The 14,816-nt window shown below is 42.0% G+C and overlaps 1 protein-coding gene across 1 annotated transcript in view; it reads right to left on the reverse strand.

Moving 5' to 3' along the window:
* Positions 1-7,429: 7,429 nt before the first annotated feature.
* SPATA7 (spermatogenesis associated 7) overlaps positions 7,430-14,816 on the reverse strand; it is a 41,532-nt gene continuing 34,145 nt past the window's right edge. Inside the window, exons 8-12 of the mRNA XM_086462973.1 lie at positions 13,294-13,364; positions 11,886-11,939; positions 10,402-10,479; positions 8,274-8,331; positions 7,430-7,921 (exon numbers count right to left, since the gene is read on the reverse strand). Of these exons, the coding sequence (XP_086319099.1) occupies positions 7,430-7,921; positions 8,274-8,331; positions 10,402-10,479; positions 11,886-11,939; positions 13,294-13,364 (753 nt within the window). The remainder of the gene's footprint in view (positions 7,922-8,273; positions 8,332-10,401; positions 10,480-11,885; positions 11,940-13,293; positions 13,365-14,816) is intronic.

Raw genomic sequence — 14,816 nt, forward strand, 5'->3', positions numbered from 1 at the left:
GAGGCGAATGAAGAATTTTCGCTGGTGTTAATTACCTATGAAGAAAGCCCCTGTCAAGCCTGGCTAATACTGATAATCAGTGATTTGAAGGAACTGCATACTTTGAGTGTGTATGTGTGTATCTGGTTTCTTCTGTCTGCATGCTGTGCTATTCACGACTGATTAAAGCTGAAAATGGCTTTCCATTGACAAAATCTTTAGGAAAAGACTTCATGAAATTACCAAACTAAAAACAGTCTTCTAAATGTGGAAGATACTATTTTCATAGAATGATTCAGGTTGGAAAAGACCTTTGAGATCATCAAGTCCAACCATCAACCCTACTCTACCAAGCACACCCCTAAACCACATCTTCAAGCACCACATCTAAATGACCTTTAAACACAGGAAGGGATGGTGACTCAACCACCTCCCTGGGCAGCCTATTCCAATGTCTGATAACCCTTTCAGTGAAAAAATTTTTCCTAATGTCTAGCCTAAACCTGCCCTGGTGCAGCCTGAGTCCGTTCCCTCTTGTTCTATCACTAATTACCTGTGAGAAGAGACCAGCACCCACCTCACTACAACCTCCTTTCAGGTAGCTGTAGAGAGCGATAAGGTCTGCCCTCAGCTTCCTTTTCTTAAGACTAAATAGCCCCAGTTCCCTCAGCTGCTCTTCCTAAGACTTATTCTCTAGGCCGTTCACCATCTTTGTTGCCCTTCTCTGCACTCTTTCCAGCACCTCAGTGTCTTTCTTGTACAGCAGATTTATCAGGGTTTATTGAGTTTCCTGCATCATAGGAATATAGAAATAAATTCATTTGTTCTGTAGTGACTGTCTCTGAGCCTCCAGAAATAGGAAGTGCTAACTCTCTATTTCAAAAATAGGAGTTGTCTCCTCAAGACCAGGAGCTCTTGGTCTTCATCACTTTAAATTTCATCAGTCACCAAATGTTTACTTCCCTCCCTGAATAAGGAGAAGCAATTTGATTTGAAACTAAAGTCTCAGGGAACTCTACTGCCTCTTTCCTGTTTCAGCCATCTTTTCACTGACACACTAAAAATATGACATTATTTTTAATTCCTGATCCTTGTGGTCCTGAAAGCTACCTTGCAGAGATAGGCCAGCTATGATAATCAGTAAATCTGATTAGATTTTCTTTGGGGGTGACTTCTGGCTTAAAAAAGAGAAGTATATAGACAAGAATCAAGTCTATCAAACCTTGGAGTTTGATTCAGTTCCTGAGAGCAAATCCAGAAGGATTAAGGAAAAAAATACATGCAACACAGCGGCTCAGCCAGTCTGAGACAGCTGGCCTTCTGATCCCACTTGTTATGGTGAAAGATCCCCCTGGGATGCTAGGCCCAAGGACTTGTTCCTTCCAGGGTGCTGGTAGGTGATTCTTTCTTCTTCTGTCCTGCTGGATGGCTTGCTCAGCCTCACCTGAAAATGCTTCCTACCACCTTCTGTAGATGCACTGTGACTCTTGCTAGAGTGTGTGGGTTCCTGTAGCAATGCCCTGTCCAAATGAGGGCATCTGTTTTCCCCTTCATAAGGAGAGGGGAAACACTGCACAATGTTAGTAGTCAGGATCAAAATGTAATCTTAGGAGGCAAGTACAAATTAAGAGGCAAGTGCAATTGTTCACCAAAAATAGAAACAAACGAAGATGGTTGATAAAGGATTTGTCTTCTTCCCAAGTTCCTCTTAGGTTTTAAGGGGCAGAAGGAGCTGTTCCACAACCACATCAATCAGAAAAGCGATAGGTTTTACAAACCTATTTACAAATGGCAGGTATTAGATGCAGTAGCTTTGCTGCATGGTAAAAGAAAAAAAAAAAAAGCAGCTACCTAAAATAAGGAGCCTTGCTGAGTGTATGCACCCCCTGCAGTCGGAGCACAATTTATCCTTAGTGCCATGGTGTTAGTTCAGAGGGCTGCCATGGTGAGTTTAGCGCTTTCAGTGCCTTTATGCCATCAAGCTGGAAATAAAATGCTCCATTTGAGCCTGTTTTCAGGACAAAAGATAAGCCTTATCCCTCTGCACAATGCTGGTGTTTAAATAATGACAGATAAGCAGAACTGAGGCTAATTTACATTCTCTGTTGAAAGAAACTGAAAATACTGCACTAATACTACAGGCTGAATTGTCCTGATACCTGTGAACACTTTGGCCATGAGCTGGCTGTCCCATTGCTCACCTGCCCCATACATAGCTTTGTTACCGGCACGTGCCTGAGACTGCATCACGGGTGCTTTATGGCAGGGTTGTGCTCCCGCCTGTCAGTTGCTTCTTTCGGTAAAGGGATGGACAACAGGGAGCTAGCTGTGGAGATGTAGCCAAGAACCCTTTGGGGAGATCTGATTGCACCATGAAGTGAACTGAAGCTCGAAGAAGTTCAAACATTGAGGAACACTCATGGAGAAAACCCATGCTATGGAAAACTACAGCAAGGGCCTTTCAAAGACTTACGCTTAAGCTGAAAGCCCCTATATAAGGCTTAAGAGTAAGGTGGGAGGGCCCATAATTGCAAGCTTGTTTCTGGCAAAAGGGAAGCAGATGAGAACTTGAGGAGCTCTTCTATCTTTCTCTTGCAATTCACTGTTATCTGAGATGGTTGTACCCAGTGTTTAGGAAGCCTCATAGCCACCTTCTAAACCTACGCTGTCTGTATTATCTCTGGTCTTGCTTGGATCAAACGTCGGGGAAAAAGCAGGGTGCCAAATGCCTCTGAACTGCATTTCTGGTTGGACAAGTTATACTTCTGAGGTCCTGCAAGGAATTCTTAGGCTGACAGGAGAGCTGATGGCCTTTGACATGTTGCTTCACTTCTTATTTGGCATGTGAGCATGCTTTTGAGTGAGAGAAACAGATAGCTGGGAAGAGCTAGGGTCACCTCATAGTTCTGTTACTCATCTTCTGGAATCGGGCTCTGGCTGCTGTGAGATGCGAGGTATGCTGCAGCCCTCACGCAGATACTTTAAGGGGAGTCCTACGGGCTTGCTGAATTCTTGGGATAACTGCAGAGAGCTCTGTACCTCGTGCTACAGATCATCCTGCCTGTCCTCTTTGAGAATGGGACAGCATAGCTTTGTGGCCTGCCAGGCTGAGGCTGCGTTCGAGTTTCTCTCTCAAATTTCATATGCCTCCCTACTTCATTTATGTAGCCTTTACTTGCCCTTCTCAAGGTCTAATTTCTTTCCCCTGATGTGGTAGGGCTGGAAGGGTTGCAGGGGAGACTGTGTGTGCCGAAGCCTGTGATCTAAAGGAACACCAAGGGCCCACCAGCAGCCCATGCCCGTCCCCAGTGGGGACGGGTGTTTGGCACCTCCGGCATTCCTCCAGCCCGAAACGTGATGCTGGGTTGAGCGCCCAGAGCTTCTGCAGGCCAGTCTCGCAGTGTAAAAGATGAACGCAAATGTAACTTTGGTGTGTTGTCACGTGGGTGTCAGGCACACCTCCTGCCCTTTGCTCTCTGCTGGAATTGGCTTAGTGGGAGACCTGAAAGGATCAGTCCCTTTAGGAGGTGTGAAGAGAAAGCCCAGCTGCTCTGGAGGCTTTCTACAGAGAACAGGAAGTCCCATGCACAGCATTTTGGTTCCCTTTGTTTGAATTGACTCTTCTTGTTGCTACTCATGACGGCCTGGAGCCCTCCTAGGTTTCTTTTATGGTGGTTGAGATGGAGGTAAGGTATGGGTGCTCTACAGCTCAACTGATGATTTGTCATGCCAGTGATAACTGCTGATTCTTCTTTCCCTTCCCAGCAATGCTTTATCCCTGTGACATGCTCAGCTTCCGCTGGCCCACGACCCACTACAGGCTTTGAAACTGGATCTCTTCACTGGTTGTGACCCGTGGTGCAATGGCTGGTGCGGCAGATTAATTTACCACTCACCTGTTGGCATATCACTTGCTTTGCTACTTGGAATAGAAACTGAAGATGGTTGTTTCTGAATGAAGCAGGTTTCACTATTGATAAAGGAAACAGGAAGGTTGGACTGCTTGTGAGTATCCGGTTTGGTTGTTTTGGAGTGAGAAATTGTTTTTAGTATTATTGTCTTTATTAAAATTGCTGGCTATTCTGTTTTTGGTGAACAATTGCACTTGCCTTCTCTTTCCTAGTTACATTGGGATCCTGACTACAGACATAATGCAGTGTTTTCCCTCTCCTTACGAAGGAGGAAACATATGTCCTTGTATTCCTTGTAATCTGTGTACATACCAAGTGTTACCTCCTAGGAACAGCAGCTTGAGTGCCTGGGAAGTGCCAGAAAGGTTTGGTGGCTCTAGAGATCACGCAGCTGCAGTGCCCTGCACTTGCCTGTCAACATCTGCTCCTGCCTTGGGTGGTCAAAAACTAAAGTGGAATGCTGGAGTTTCCCATAGCTCCTTGAAGTACACCCTGAGTTGCAATTTTGTGTTTTTTTTCCCTTTTTCATTAATTTTTAGGTCTCAAATACAAATGCTACGATACAGAGGTGGAAAAATTGAGGGGGCTCTAAAATATGTTTGAAGACCAATGTTAACAAGTGGCATCTAAATTTCTACTCTGCACCTGTGTTCTGCCTGATAGTAAGTCTCACCATTTTTTAAAGGATGGAATAAATAACAATTTCCCTTTCCCCTTTTCTTTCTTCCTACATTTCCTTTAACATTTTCGTTGCTGTTTCTCCTTCCCCCAGGCTGCAGCCTGGGACTGCTACCTTTTGCTGGTGCTCAGGCACAGAGGAACAGTAGCAGTGCACTGAAGGGTGTTACTGGGGCGTCTGGTTGGTTAGACACTGTGCTGTCACTGCATTGAAGCAGCCTGCAGGAGGTGCTCCACATGAAATTCTTGGAGCTAATCTTTGTTTATGCTGATGCTCCAGTACTGTTGTTCATACTCCTTGCACAGATCATTGCTGAGAAAAAAGTAGCACTTTTCTCCCCACTGTCTGATGGAGCCACTTGTACTTGAATTATGAAATGTTATCAGTTGAGCTGCATCATTCTACAACTACTGTTGCATAGCTATAAATGATGTAAAAATGTAAGAAATGCAGAGAAACAGGACCCCAGAGTCATTCTGCAGCTAAGCCTAAATGAAAAATGTCTAGGTGTCTTAGACTTGGGGTCAATCAGGGATAAAATGATAGTTGGGGGTTTGCTTGCAGGTTTTATTTTCTGGTCATCTGTAAGACATCTAAGCCCCTTTTTCTTTCAACGTGTTCATCTTTACTTCAAATGACCAAAGCCCCACTTCGCTTTGTAAATAAACAGAATCCTGCCTTTGACAACAAAAGCAGTGATGACAAAACTGTAGGCTTTGAAGGTAAGAGACTGGTTACAGAATGAAGTAATGGCTTTTGTCCATTCGAAGTAAACACTGATGTTGTTACGTGTGCGCTCATCGCCCACATAAATCTGGGCAGAACTAAGTCTTTACGTTGCAGACCACAGCTGCTGACTGCTCCTAAGTTTGTTACTCTGAAGCATCCAGATTTGTAATGGTGTTGCGAGTACCTTGTTCTGCTGCTGCTTATGCCAAGACCTGAGTATCTCACTAAGTAGAACGTGATGAGACCAAAAAAACCCAAAAAAACAAACCGTTGGAAAAACCCCAAAGCTTGCACAGTGACGTGGGTCAGGCTGTCAGGCTTGCAAATGTTTGAAGCATCACCTTAAAGTGAGTGTGAATAAAAGGGAGAAAGCTTTAATCCCTGGGTAGCCTGAATTTGCTTTTGGATCTGTAGATAAACTAATTGATTTTATGTAGGTAACATTTATCTAGAATGTTTTTTTCCCCACTGGTGGGAGTGGACACTGGAGTGCGCAATCTTCTGGTAGTTTTCCAGAAATTTCACTCTGGATCCAAGAAATGTTCACAGTTATGGTTTAGGTGGGCAGATGTTTTCTTTGTAAAAGGGCTGTTTTAATGAATTTATTTGCTCTTTTAAGTTGCATCTACTCAGAAAAAAAAGTGTCATTGATGTTCAGACAGCTCATCAACAGGAAATACGGTCAAGGGAGTATTTTTATTTTCATGTTACTCATACTACTGGAAATGAGTGTGTTGTCATTTGCACCTTTCTTTGAGGTGATGTCATGACCACTTTCACTGCTGTGGTGGTTAGGTGTTGGGTTTTTTATTTGTGGAATTTAAATGTGAAATTCTTACTAATCTTTAATCAGACTCATGTTGACCACAAGCCAAACTCTGCTAAGTGATCTTTTTTATGAAGTGCAAAGTATAGTGTAGTGACAGGTAGGGGGAAAAACCCCTCTAAATTCCACTGTTGACCAAGATTGGAGAACTCTGAATAGAAGGCCCCAAGAGTGGGTGAAGTCCTGGCTGAGGAGCAAAGAGGCTTTATACTTGGATACATCTAACCGTGCTCTTTAGTTTCTAACCAGTCCCTCCATGTTAAAATTGTTCATACAATAAACAATAGTTTATAGGGACAGAGAGGGAGTTTCCTTGGGGATGGGAGAAGGGCTTTGATCACTTGTGATCAAGGACGAACCATCCCTGCACTGTACTGCATCAGCCCTGCGGGTGTGCCTCTTCAGTAAGACAAGCTCTGATGGAGGGATGCAAAATCCTCACGTTATCTTACCTACTTTTCCGTGAGCCACCCCACTCGAGCTGCAGGCCAGATTTACAAGACAGGCAGCTGAGTGCTGCAGATGAAAGGCTCGTGCCCGTCTGCACAGCCGCATGTACATGGCCAAACTAAACCCTAGTCTGCTGTCACTGTCAACAAGTGTGATTTATTACTGTGGCCAAAGCAACCAGGAAAGTGCCTTTTGCTTTTTTGGGGCGAATTATGTTCTGCACTGCAATGCTGATGACTGTGCCAGAAATGTTGCTTTTGTTTAATTAGCTTTCTGTAGAGTTTTTTTGAAGGAAAAGGTATGTTTCTTATGTTCTACAGTTTCTTTAAAAGGAAAAAAGTTGATAAGAACTTCGTGCCACAATGGGATTTAACATCAAACAATGCCCTCTTCCAGGATGGATGTGGCTAAAATAAACCCTAGTCTGCTGTCACAGTTCCATCTCAGCTCTGCAGGTAGGTAGTATACCATGTTTTGATATGGGTAAATTGGATTCTTGCAGGCTACAAAATCTTGGATCTTTATAGCAATTAATTTATTTATTGTAAATAAAAACCAATAAATATTTCATATCTTACTATTACAGATTTCTAAAAATATAAATCTGATTTTAATATTCTCAAGTTAGTTCTGTGTTACACTATTATAGACAAAAATATACAAATGTTTTTTGCTAATTGACACTTCAGAGTCTACATTAACACAGAGATTAATGCCCAATTAACAATATCCTGCTAGAGAGATTTTAGCAGTATTTAAACAGAAATAAACCAAATAATTTACTACTATTCAACAAATGGCAGTTCTCCACAGAACTAGCTCTATCCCTATTTAACAGCTAAGTTTTGGCTACTATTATGAATAGTCATGTGAGATATGAAGGGCCTCTGCAAAGCTTTCCTCAAGATCATCAAGTTCCTTGTTGGCTTCCAAATCACTGTCACAAGTAGTCAAGTTTAAAGTTGCCTCACATGAGGGTGAAGTATCTGGGTCTGCTTCAGATTTCACACAAGAATCAGACTCTGTCCCAGCATCCATCATTTCGGCAACATGTTCTAAAAAGTCATCCTTGCTCTGTCTCTCCTTTGAACTTTCCCTGCACACTGGTGATTCACATTCATTTGGTTCCTTTAATGATAAGTCCATGGTCCCAAAGAATTCTTCACTTTTCGTAGCTTTTCTTTGCCTCTGACTTTTACTGGTAAACTTGAGCTCTTCCATTGTATCAAACTCTTGCAGATCGAGCGAGTCAAAGGCTTCCCAGCTTGTGGGGATTTGCTCCGCACTGCTGCCCGGGCTGCAGCCGAGGTCTGCTCTCAGTACATCCAACAAGTGGCGCATTTTGCTCTAGGGGGTGAAGGAAGAAAGGGGTGACACTTCTCCAGCCCCATGGCACCTATCTGCCCAGAACTCAGGGCTTTATTCTGACATAAGGCAAGGGAGGCTGCTTGCAATTAAGTGACTAAATTATACAGCAAGTGTCACCAAACTGAGCTGACTATTGTCCCTCGTTTGTGACTGTGACTCCTGATCTACCATGATCTATGAGTCTGCAGATTTCATTTATGGAGAGAAATGCTCCCCACTGAGCATTCTGGTTACCTTTACCTGAAAATGTACCAGTGCATTTCAACTGTACTTTGGAAACATCGCTGAAGTCATAGGCAGAGAGGGGGAATATTACAGGGGCAGCACTTACCTCATCCAAACGGTTCTTATTTTCTTGTATATGACACTCAAACAGTTGTTCCAGAACTCTACAAATGAACAATTGAATTATTTCACAGGAAGAAAACCAACTTTTAACGGATCTACATAAATTAATTACCTTTCTTTTTTATTTTTTTTTAGCTGAATGGGACCACTAAGATTTCCATCTGGTGGTTGACAGCCGGCTGAACATGAGCCAGCAGTGTGCCCAAGTGGCCAAGAAGGCCAACAGCATCCTGGCCTGTACCAGCCATAGTGTGGCCAGCAGGAGCAGGGAGGTGATCGTGCCCCTGTACTCGGCACTGGTGAGGCTGCACCTCGAATGCTGTGTGCAGTTTTGGGCCCCTCACTGCAAGGAGGACACTGAGGTGCTGGAGAGTGTCCAGAGAAGGGCAACGAAGCTGGTGAAGGGTCTGGAGAACAGGTCTTATGAGGAGCGGCTGAGGGACCTGGGGTTGTTTGGTCTGGAGAAGAGGAGGCTGAGGGGAGACCTTATCGCTCTCTACAGCTGCCTGAAAGGAGGCTGTAGTGAGGTGGGGGTCGGTCTCTCTCCCAAGTAACAAGCGATGGGATGAGAGGAAATGGCCTCAGGTTGTGCCAGGGGAGGTTTAGATTGGACATTAGGAGAAATTTCTTTACTGAAAGGATTGTCAAGCACTGGAACAGGCTGCCCAGGGAAGTGATGAAATCACCATCCCTGGAGGTATTTAAAAGACACGTAGATGTGGTGCTTAGGGACATGGTTTAGTGGTGGGCTTGGCAGTGCTGGGTTAATGGTTGGACTCGATGATTTTAGAGGTCATTTCCAACCTAAATGATTCTGTGATTTTAAGATTGTTTCAATTATGCTCTGTCACAAAAAGGGCTACCTGGAGCTGGTATCCCACTGGACATGTGCTTAGCAGGCAGACACAGCTTTAGGCAGCAGACTGTAACCATGGGGTGATTTGTAGCACAACTCTGGGCATGTTTGGTCTGTTGGGTCTGTGTGGTGGGACAATCCAGTGGAGGATGTTGAAGCATCCCACATCTCTTAGGTGCACCATAGTGGCTGATATACACGAGCGTAAATAAAGGGAAGGATAAAATTCAGCTTCAGAAAAAAATCCAGAGAAAAGTCCTCAGTCCTGAGAGCTCTCTTCCATTGCTTAAGCAGGACGAGAAAAAAATTCAGCACAGAGGTCATGTTCTGTGACAAATAAAGCACACAGTCACTGGAACTGATTTGCAGAAGATCAAGTGAATTTAGTTTACATGAGAAATTATTAAAAAAAAAAAATCAGTGCAAGAAGGGTTTTAAGGGAAGACAACACTACTGTATAAAAGAGCCAGAGGGAGACTGCTCTTGAAAGTTCTCAAAGATTAATTTTATAATTTAGTGTATTTAACATTCTCATTGATAGCCTTGACATGGAGGTGGGGGGGGAGTGTGCTCAGAATAGAAGAACAGCTGGGAAGATTGGATTATTATGCTGAAATTAGACTGCCTTGAAATGGTATTATGAAAATGGGTTAAAATTCTGTATCAGAAACTTTGCAGGGGTTTTTTGCTATAAACTGAGATTCTTTATCAGAAAGAACTGGTATGGAAAAGAATTTGGGAGTACTACTCAAATAGGTGAATTGTATCATAACTTATTGTTTAATTATTGAAAAAAAAAAATCTGATTTAGCAACTGCTGAACCCTCATCTGAAACAGCATGTAACCCTGACAACCCATGTTGAAGATCGAATTCTTATTGGACCAGAGGGGAGACAGAGGATCTGTTATGTGAAAGATTAGTAACTGGGTTTATTTAGCAAAACAGAGGTTGCAGAGTAAAATGATTTCTTATTAGCATTACTCCACCTAGGGTTCCAGGTCAGTTTCTAACAGAAGCTTTATTTCACGGTACATAGCAGCAGAGCGAAGCAAGATGACCCACAGGTCTTTCCTAGTTCTCCTTTCTTACATAAAGCAGAAAAAGAAAAGGAAACAAAACAACAGCAAAGAGTAACTGTGTATCTATATATTCTTAAAAGCAAAGAAATGATTACTAAACACTCCTTCCCTTTTTTTACAGAGTCCATGTGTTTCTGACACAGCATTACAGATTTGAAAACAACCGTAGCCTACCTGTTAGAAAATAGCCCGAGGCTAAGAATTTCATTTGTTACATCTTCAATGAAAGCTAAATATAAAAGCTCTTCTTCTCTGCAGGGAGAACAGAAAACCCAAAGTTAAATGTTTCAAGAGAGACACATATTACACAATGCAGTCAATCCAATCACCTTTATGGGAAATGCCATTAAGAACGTTGTATAGTTCTTGGCACTGGTTATTTTTCAAAAGGGTAATTGTATCAGGACAAACTAAGCCTTTCATTCAATTTCAGTAATAATAAAAATCCCTGTGCAAAATATCGGACTGTTAGAAAGGTTGCTATGGTGCTTGGTGTTTATGCTGACTTTTGGTTGTGGTATAAATTAGCACAGAGATCCTGAGTGAGGACATCGGCAAATCTTGGAAAGCGTTCAGAACGTGCTTTGCAGTCAGGAAGAAAGGGGTGCTATCTGGGAAGAAGGCGTAAAATTGCAGTTTGATGCTCTGAGTAAAGGCTTCCAGAGGAGCTTCTAGAGAAGCTGACTGCAGCTGCAAATTGCTAGTCCTCAATGGAAGCTCAGAAAAATATAAGTGCTTGTTTGACAGCCTTTATTCATTTCAAACAACTCTGATGTACAAGTGAAGTAACTCTTTGATGTTAGTGTGACATGTGGCTTTCACTCTTTGATCGAATTTCTTTCTATTTTAACACCTCTTAAGGTTTTGTTGATGCCAATTGCTCTAAATGGGAGACGCTCCAGAAGTTTGGAGTTCTGTTTGGATCACAAGAAAAAAAAACAATAGAAAATATTGCAGTGGTGTTTCTCTTTCATAGCATCTTTCTAAATATCCCAAAGTATCCAATCAAGCTCTATCTAATCATCCTCCAGTCTTATTTATTAACAGAAACTAAAAAATGGGATACCTCTTGCATGATTTTTATTGTCTAAAATTTGTCATCTAGCCTGAAGACTGTCCTTTTGGTTCCTTCTATAGTCAAAACAGGTATCTACACCTCATTTTTAAGGATGTAATATAGGTATTAAAGTCAGACAAGAACAAGCCTGTCCTAAAACACAAAGAATTAAATTACTTTCCCGAGGTTACACATTAAAGCATTGGCAGGGTTTCTGAATGTAATTCAAACCTCTTCTAATTCTCATCAAATTTCAGAGCAGAAATGTGGTAAGAATGCCCTTTAACTTAGTATTTTATTTTGCCAACATTTTCTTCTGAGATTACAGACCAAAAAAGAACTGGAAACATTTAAACTATAGCCACTAGACAAGAAGAGAAGTCTATCTTTCTTCCGAAGTTATAATGAATTTTCTTAATTTTTAGATTCACATGGAAATTAAAGTATTTTATAACAATTCATAGTTATATTGATTCTACTGTAAGTTGTGAACAACAGTTTATTCTGAGTCCTCATTTACTGTTTCAAGTTCATCAGTTTTGAAGAAGAGTTTCTAGTTTAATGTTGCAAACTAGCAGAAAAATAGTTTAAGCATACTTACTCAGCTTCGATAGTCCTCCTTGGTGACGACTGCTGAGAATACAATGGTGTCTCGCTAATCAGAAAATCAGAGGGTAAGAAAGAGAGCAACATTTACAAAACCCTTTGTACTACCTTGCATCTCACTTTCTCCTGGAGCCTTGCTGTGCCATTATCCCACTTCCTCTTGGAAAAATCCCCACCAGAACACCCCCAAACCCTGCTCCAGTAGCAAAATCCACTGCTTACATTGAAGCCTGGAAGACTGTGGTTCAAGAGTACTGTAACATCTCACTAGATGCAGTGCGCTAATACCTCAGAAGACCTCAGTGTTACTTCAGATGCTACACAGACCTCCACTATCCATAAGAGTGCTTTTTTTACTCAAGAGTACAATTTTTTTCCTCTGTTAAAAATGCCCTTGTATGGAAAGGCCAGAGAGCAAATCAGCGAGTCATGCATGATACTTAGGTCAGCAGTGAGAAGAATCAGCTGGGAGCCCTTGGGTTCCAGCCTGATTTCCAACACTGTTCTTGTATTGCAGACAATATTCTAGCTCTCAGTGTTAAATTTTCAGTAAAAGATGTGGGAAATGCCTCCAGTCTGTATTTCTTGCAGATCATAGATTCAAAAGGCTGCATGCCTGGAGACCCTTCTTCCTCAAAGGAAATGTCAACTGGAATACCAATCCAGTATTTAGTTGTAGTACTGTCTAAGAAACATATAGTCTGTAAGCTCAGATGTATAGGACTAACAGCTGTACTAATGTGTCAGCGCTCTTACTCCTGACAAAAATACTCATATATTTCAGAGCTCTCTTTCTTAATTGGCTTCCTAGTAGAACTTTATCATAAGAAAATAATGAATTTTGAAGTTGGGAAAGACCATTAATGTAAAAAAGCCCACCAAACAAAAGTCCTGTGAGAAAAGACTTACAAAGAGAAAAAGTAGAATTATAGAACAGCTTCAGTTGGAAGAGACCTTCAAGATCATAGAGTCCAACCTTTGTCCTAGTTCTACCAACACCACTAAACCACATCCCTAAGTGCAACATCTACCATCTCTTAAACACCTCCAGGGATGGTGACTCCACTAACTCCCTGGGCAGCCTGTTCCAATGCCTGACAACCCTTTCAGTAGAGAAATTCTTCCTCATATCCAGCCTGAACCTCCCCTGGTGCAGCTTAAGGCCATTTCCCCTTGTTCTATCACTTGTTACTAGGGAGAACACTCTGACCCCCACCTCACTACAGCCTCCTTTCAGGTAGTTGTAAAGAGTGATAAGGTCTCCCCTCAGCCTTCTCTTCTCCAGGCTAAACAGATCCCAGATCCCTCAGCCGTTCCTCATATGTGACATCCTCCTAAGAAGCAGCTGTATAGAAAGCAAGAAGGAATGCTTCAGATTCTCCTTTCTGCTGTAAATCACGCACCTCAGGAAGGAATATGGAAAAGCAGCTGTTCTTCTCTCAGGTTCATCCACAGTGTATCTTCTATCTTCAGCCTACAACATAGAGATGAAATCTTTATTATCAGTGCAAATGCACAGCAAATTTTACCATTACAATGAACCTAGTAACTATCTATGATTAAGGATCCCTACAAATTTTATGTCTTTTCTGAAAAAATTTGGGTAACTAAGACATATGGCAGCAAAGGGTCATCACTTTTGACATCCCAAATTTTAGTCAGGGGCAACAGGAGTTGTGGAACATTTCTCCCCTGACAAGTCTGTCAAAGATGAATTCTCTAAAAGCCAGAGGGGGGGTCGATGTCACCAACAGTAAAATTTGGTATGCAAAATCAGGAACCAGCCTCTAAATCACATCTCTTGAGCTGCTCGCACAAAACTGATGGAAAGTAAAAGTTGCTGGCTACCTGCATTTTAAATGATAATACTCTGAAAGGGCCACTGTAAAGCTACATGACTTACTATTGTCACTTTTACAAAGTCAGATATGACAGTTTTGAAATGAAATCAGAAGTTCTTTATGGAACTGGAGTGAAGCTTTCTGAATCATCATTTAACCTTTTCTTAATGAGGTCAGCTGCAGATCAATTCAGGTGGTCTCTCTTCTATTATCAGTAAAGCTATAAAATACATTTTCTCTCTCACGCCTCTCCCCCAATGAATAAAGCATAATTATTTGCCTTATTAAGCTAGAGACATGAAGAGTCTGACTCTGTAGCCTTTAGTCAGGAAGAAAGTCCACAGTTATTCAAGTCCTTCTCTCATGTCTGACAGGCCTGTTTGTTTAAGGACTTGTCTGTTTAATGGCTACAAGATAAAGCACAAAGTAAGACCCTAACTTCTGATCAAACTCTTCCATCGAAATATTAGAATCATAGAATGGTTTGGGTTGGAAGGGACCTCAAAGATCATCTAGTTCCAACCCCCCTACCATAGCAGGGACACCTCCCTCAAGACCAGGTTGCTCAAGGCTCCATCCAACCTGGTCTTGAACACTTCCACAGATGGAACTTCCTTAGGCAACCTGTTTCAGTGTCTCACCATCCTCAGGGTGAAGAATTTCTTCTTTGTATCTGGTCTAAACCTGCCCTCTCCCAGCCTCCAACCATTACCCCTCGTCCTATCACTGCAGGCCCTTGTAAAAAGTCCCTCCCCAGCCTTCTTGTAGGCCCCCTTCAGGTGCTGGAAGGCCACTATAAGGTCTCTCTGGAGCCTTCTCTTTTCCAGGCTGAACAAGCCCATTGCTAAAAATGAAGAAAAAATAACTTCAGATTTAAAGTCTTAAGAATTATTTCAGGTCTTTTGCCTGCTTCCTTCTGCCTCCAAAAGATGCTGGTATTCCATTTAATCTTTAAAATTTAATAATCTTAAACCACACTAAGGCAATTTCAGAAAGACCAAATAACCAAAAAACTAAGTTCAACTGTCACAAACATTTAGCAATTCAAATCAAAATGATGGATGCAAACATTTCTGCGACTACAA

The sequence above is a fragment of the Leptosomus discolor genome, chromosome 3, assembly GCF_034619465.1.
Source record: "Leptosomus discolor isolate bLepDis1 chromosome 3, bLepDis1.hap2, whole genome shotgun sequence".
NCBI classification, from domain to species: domain Eukaryota; kingdom Metazoa; phylum Chordata; class Aves; order Leptosomiformes; family Leptosomidae; genus Leptosomus; species Leptosomus discolor.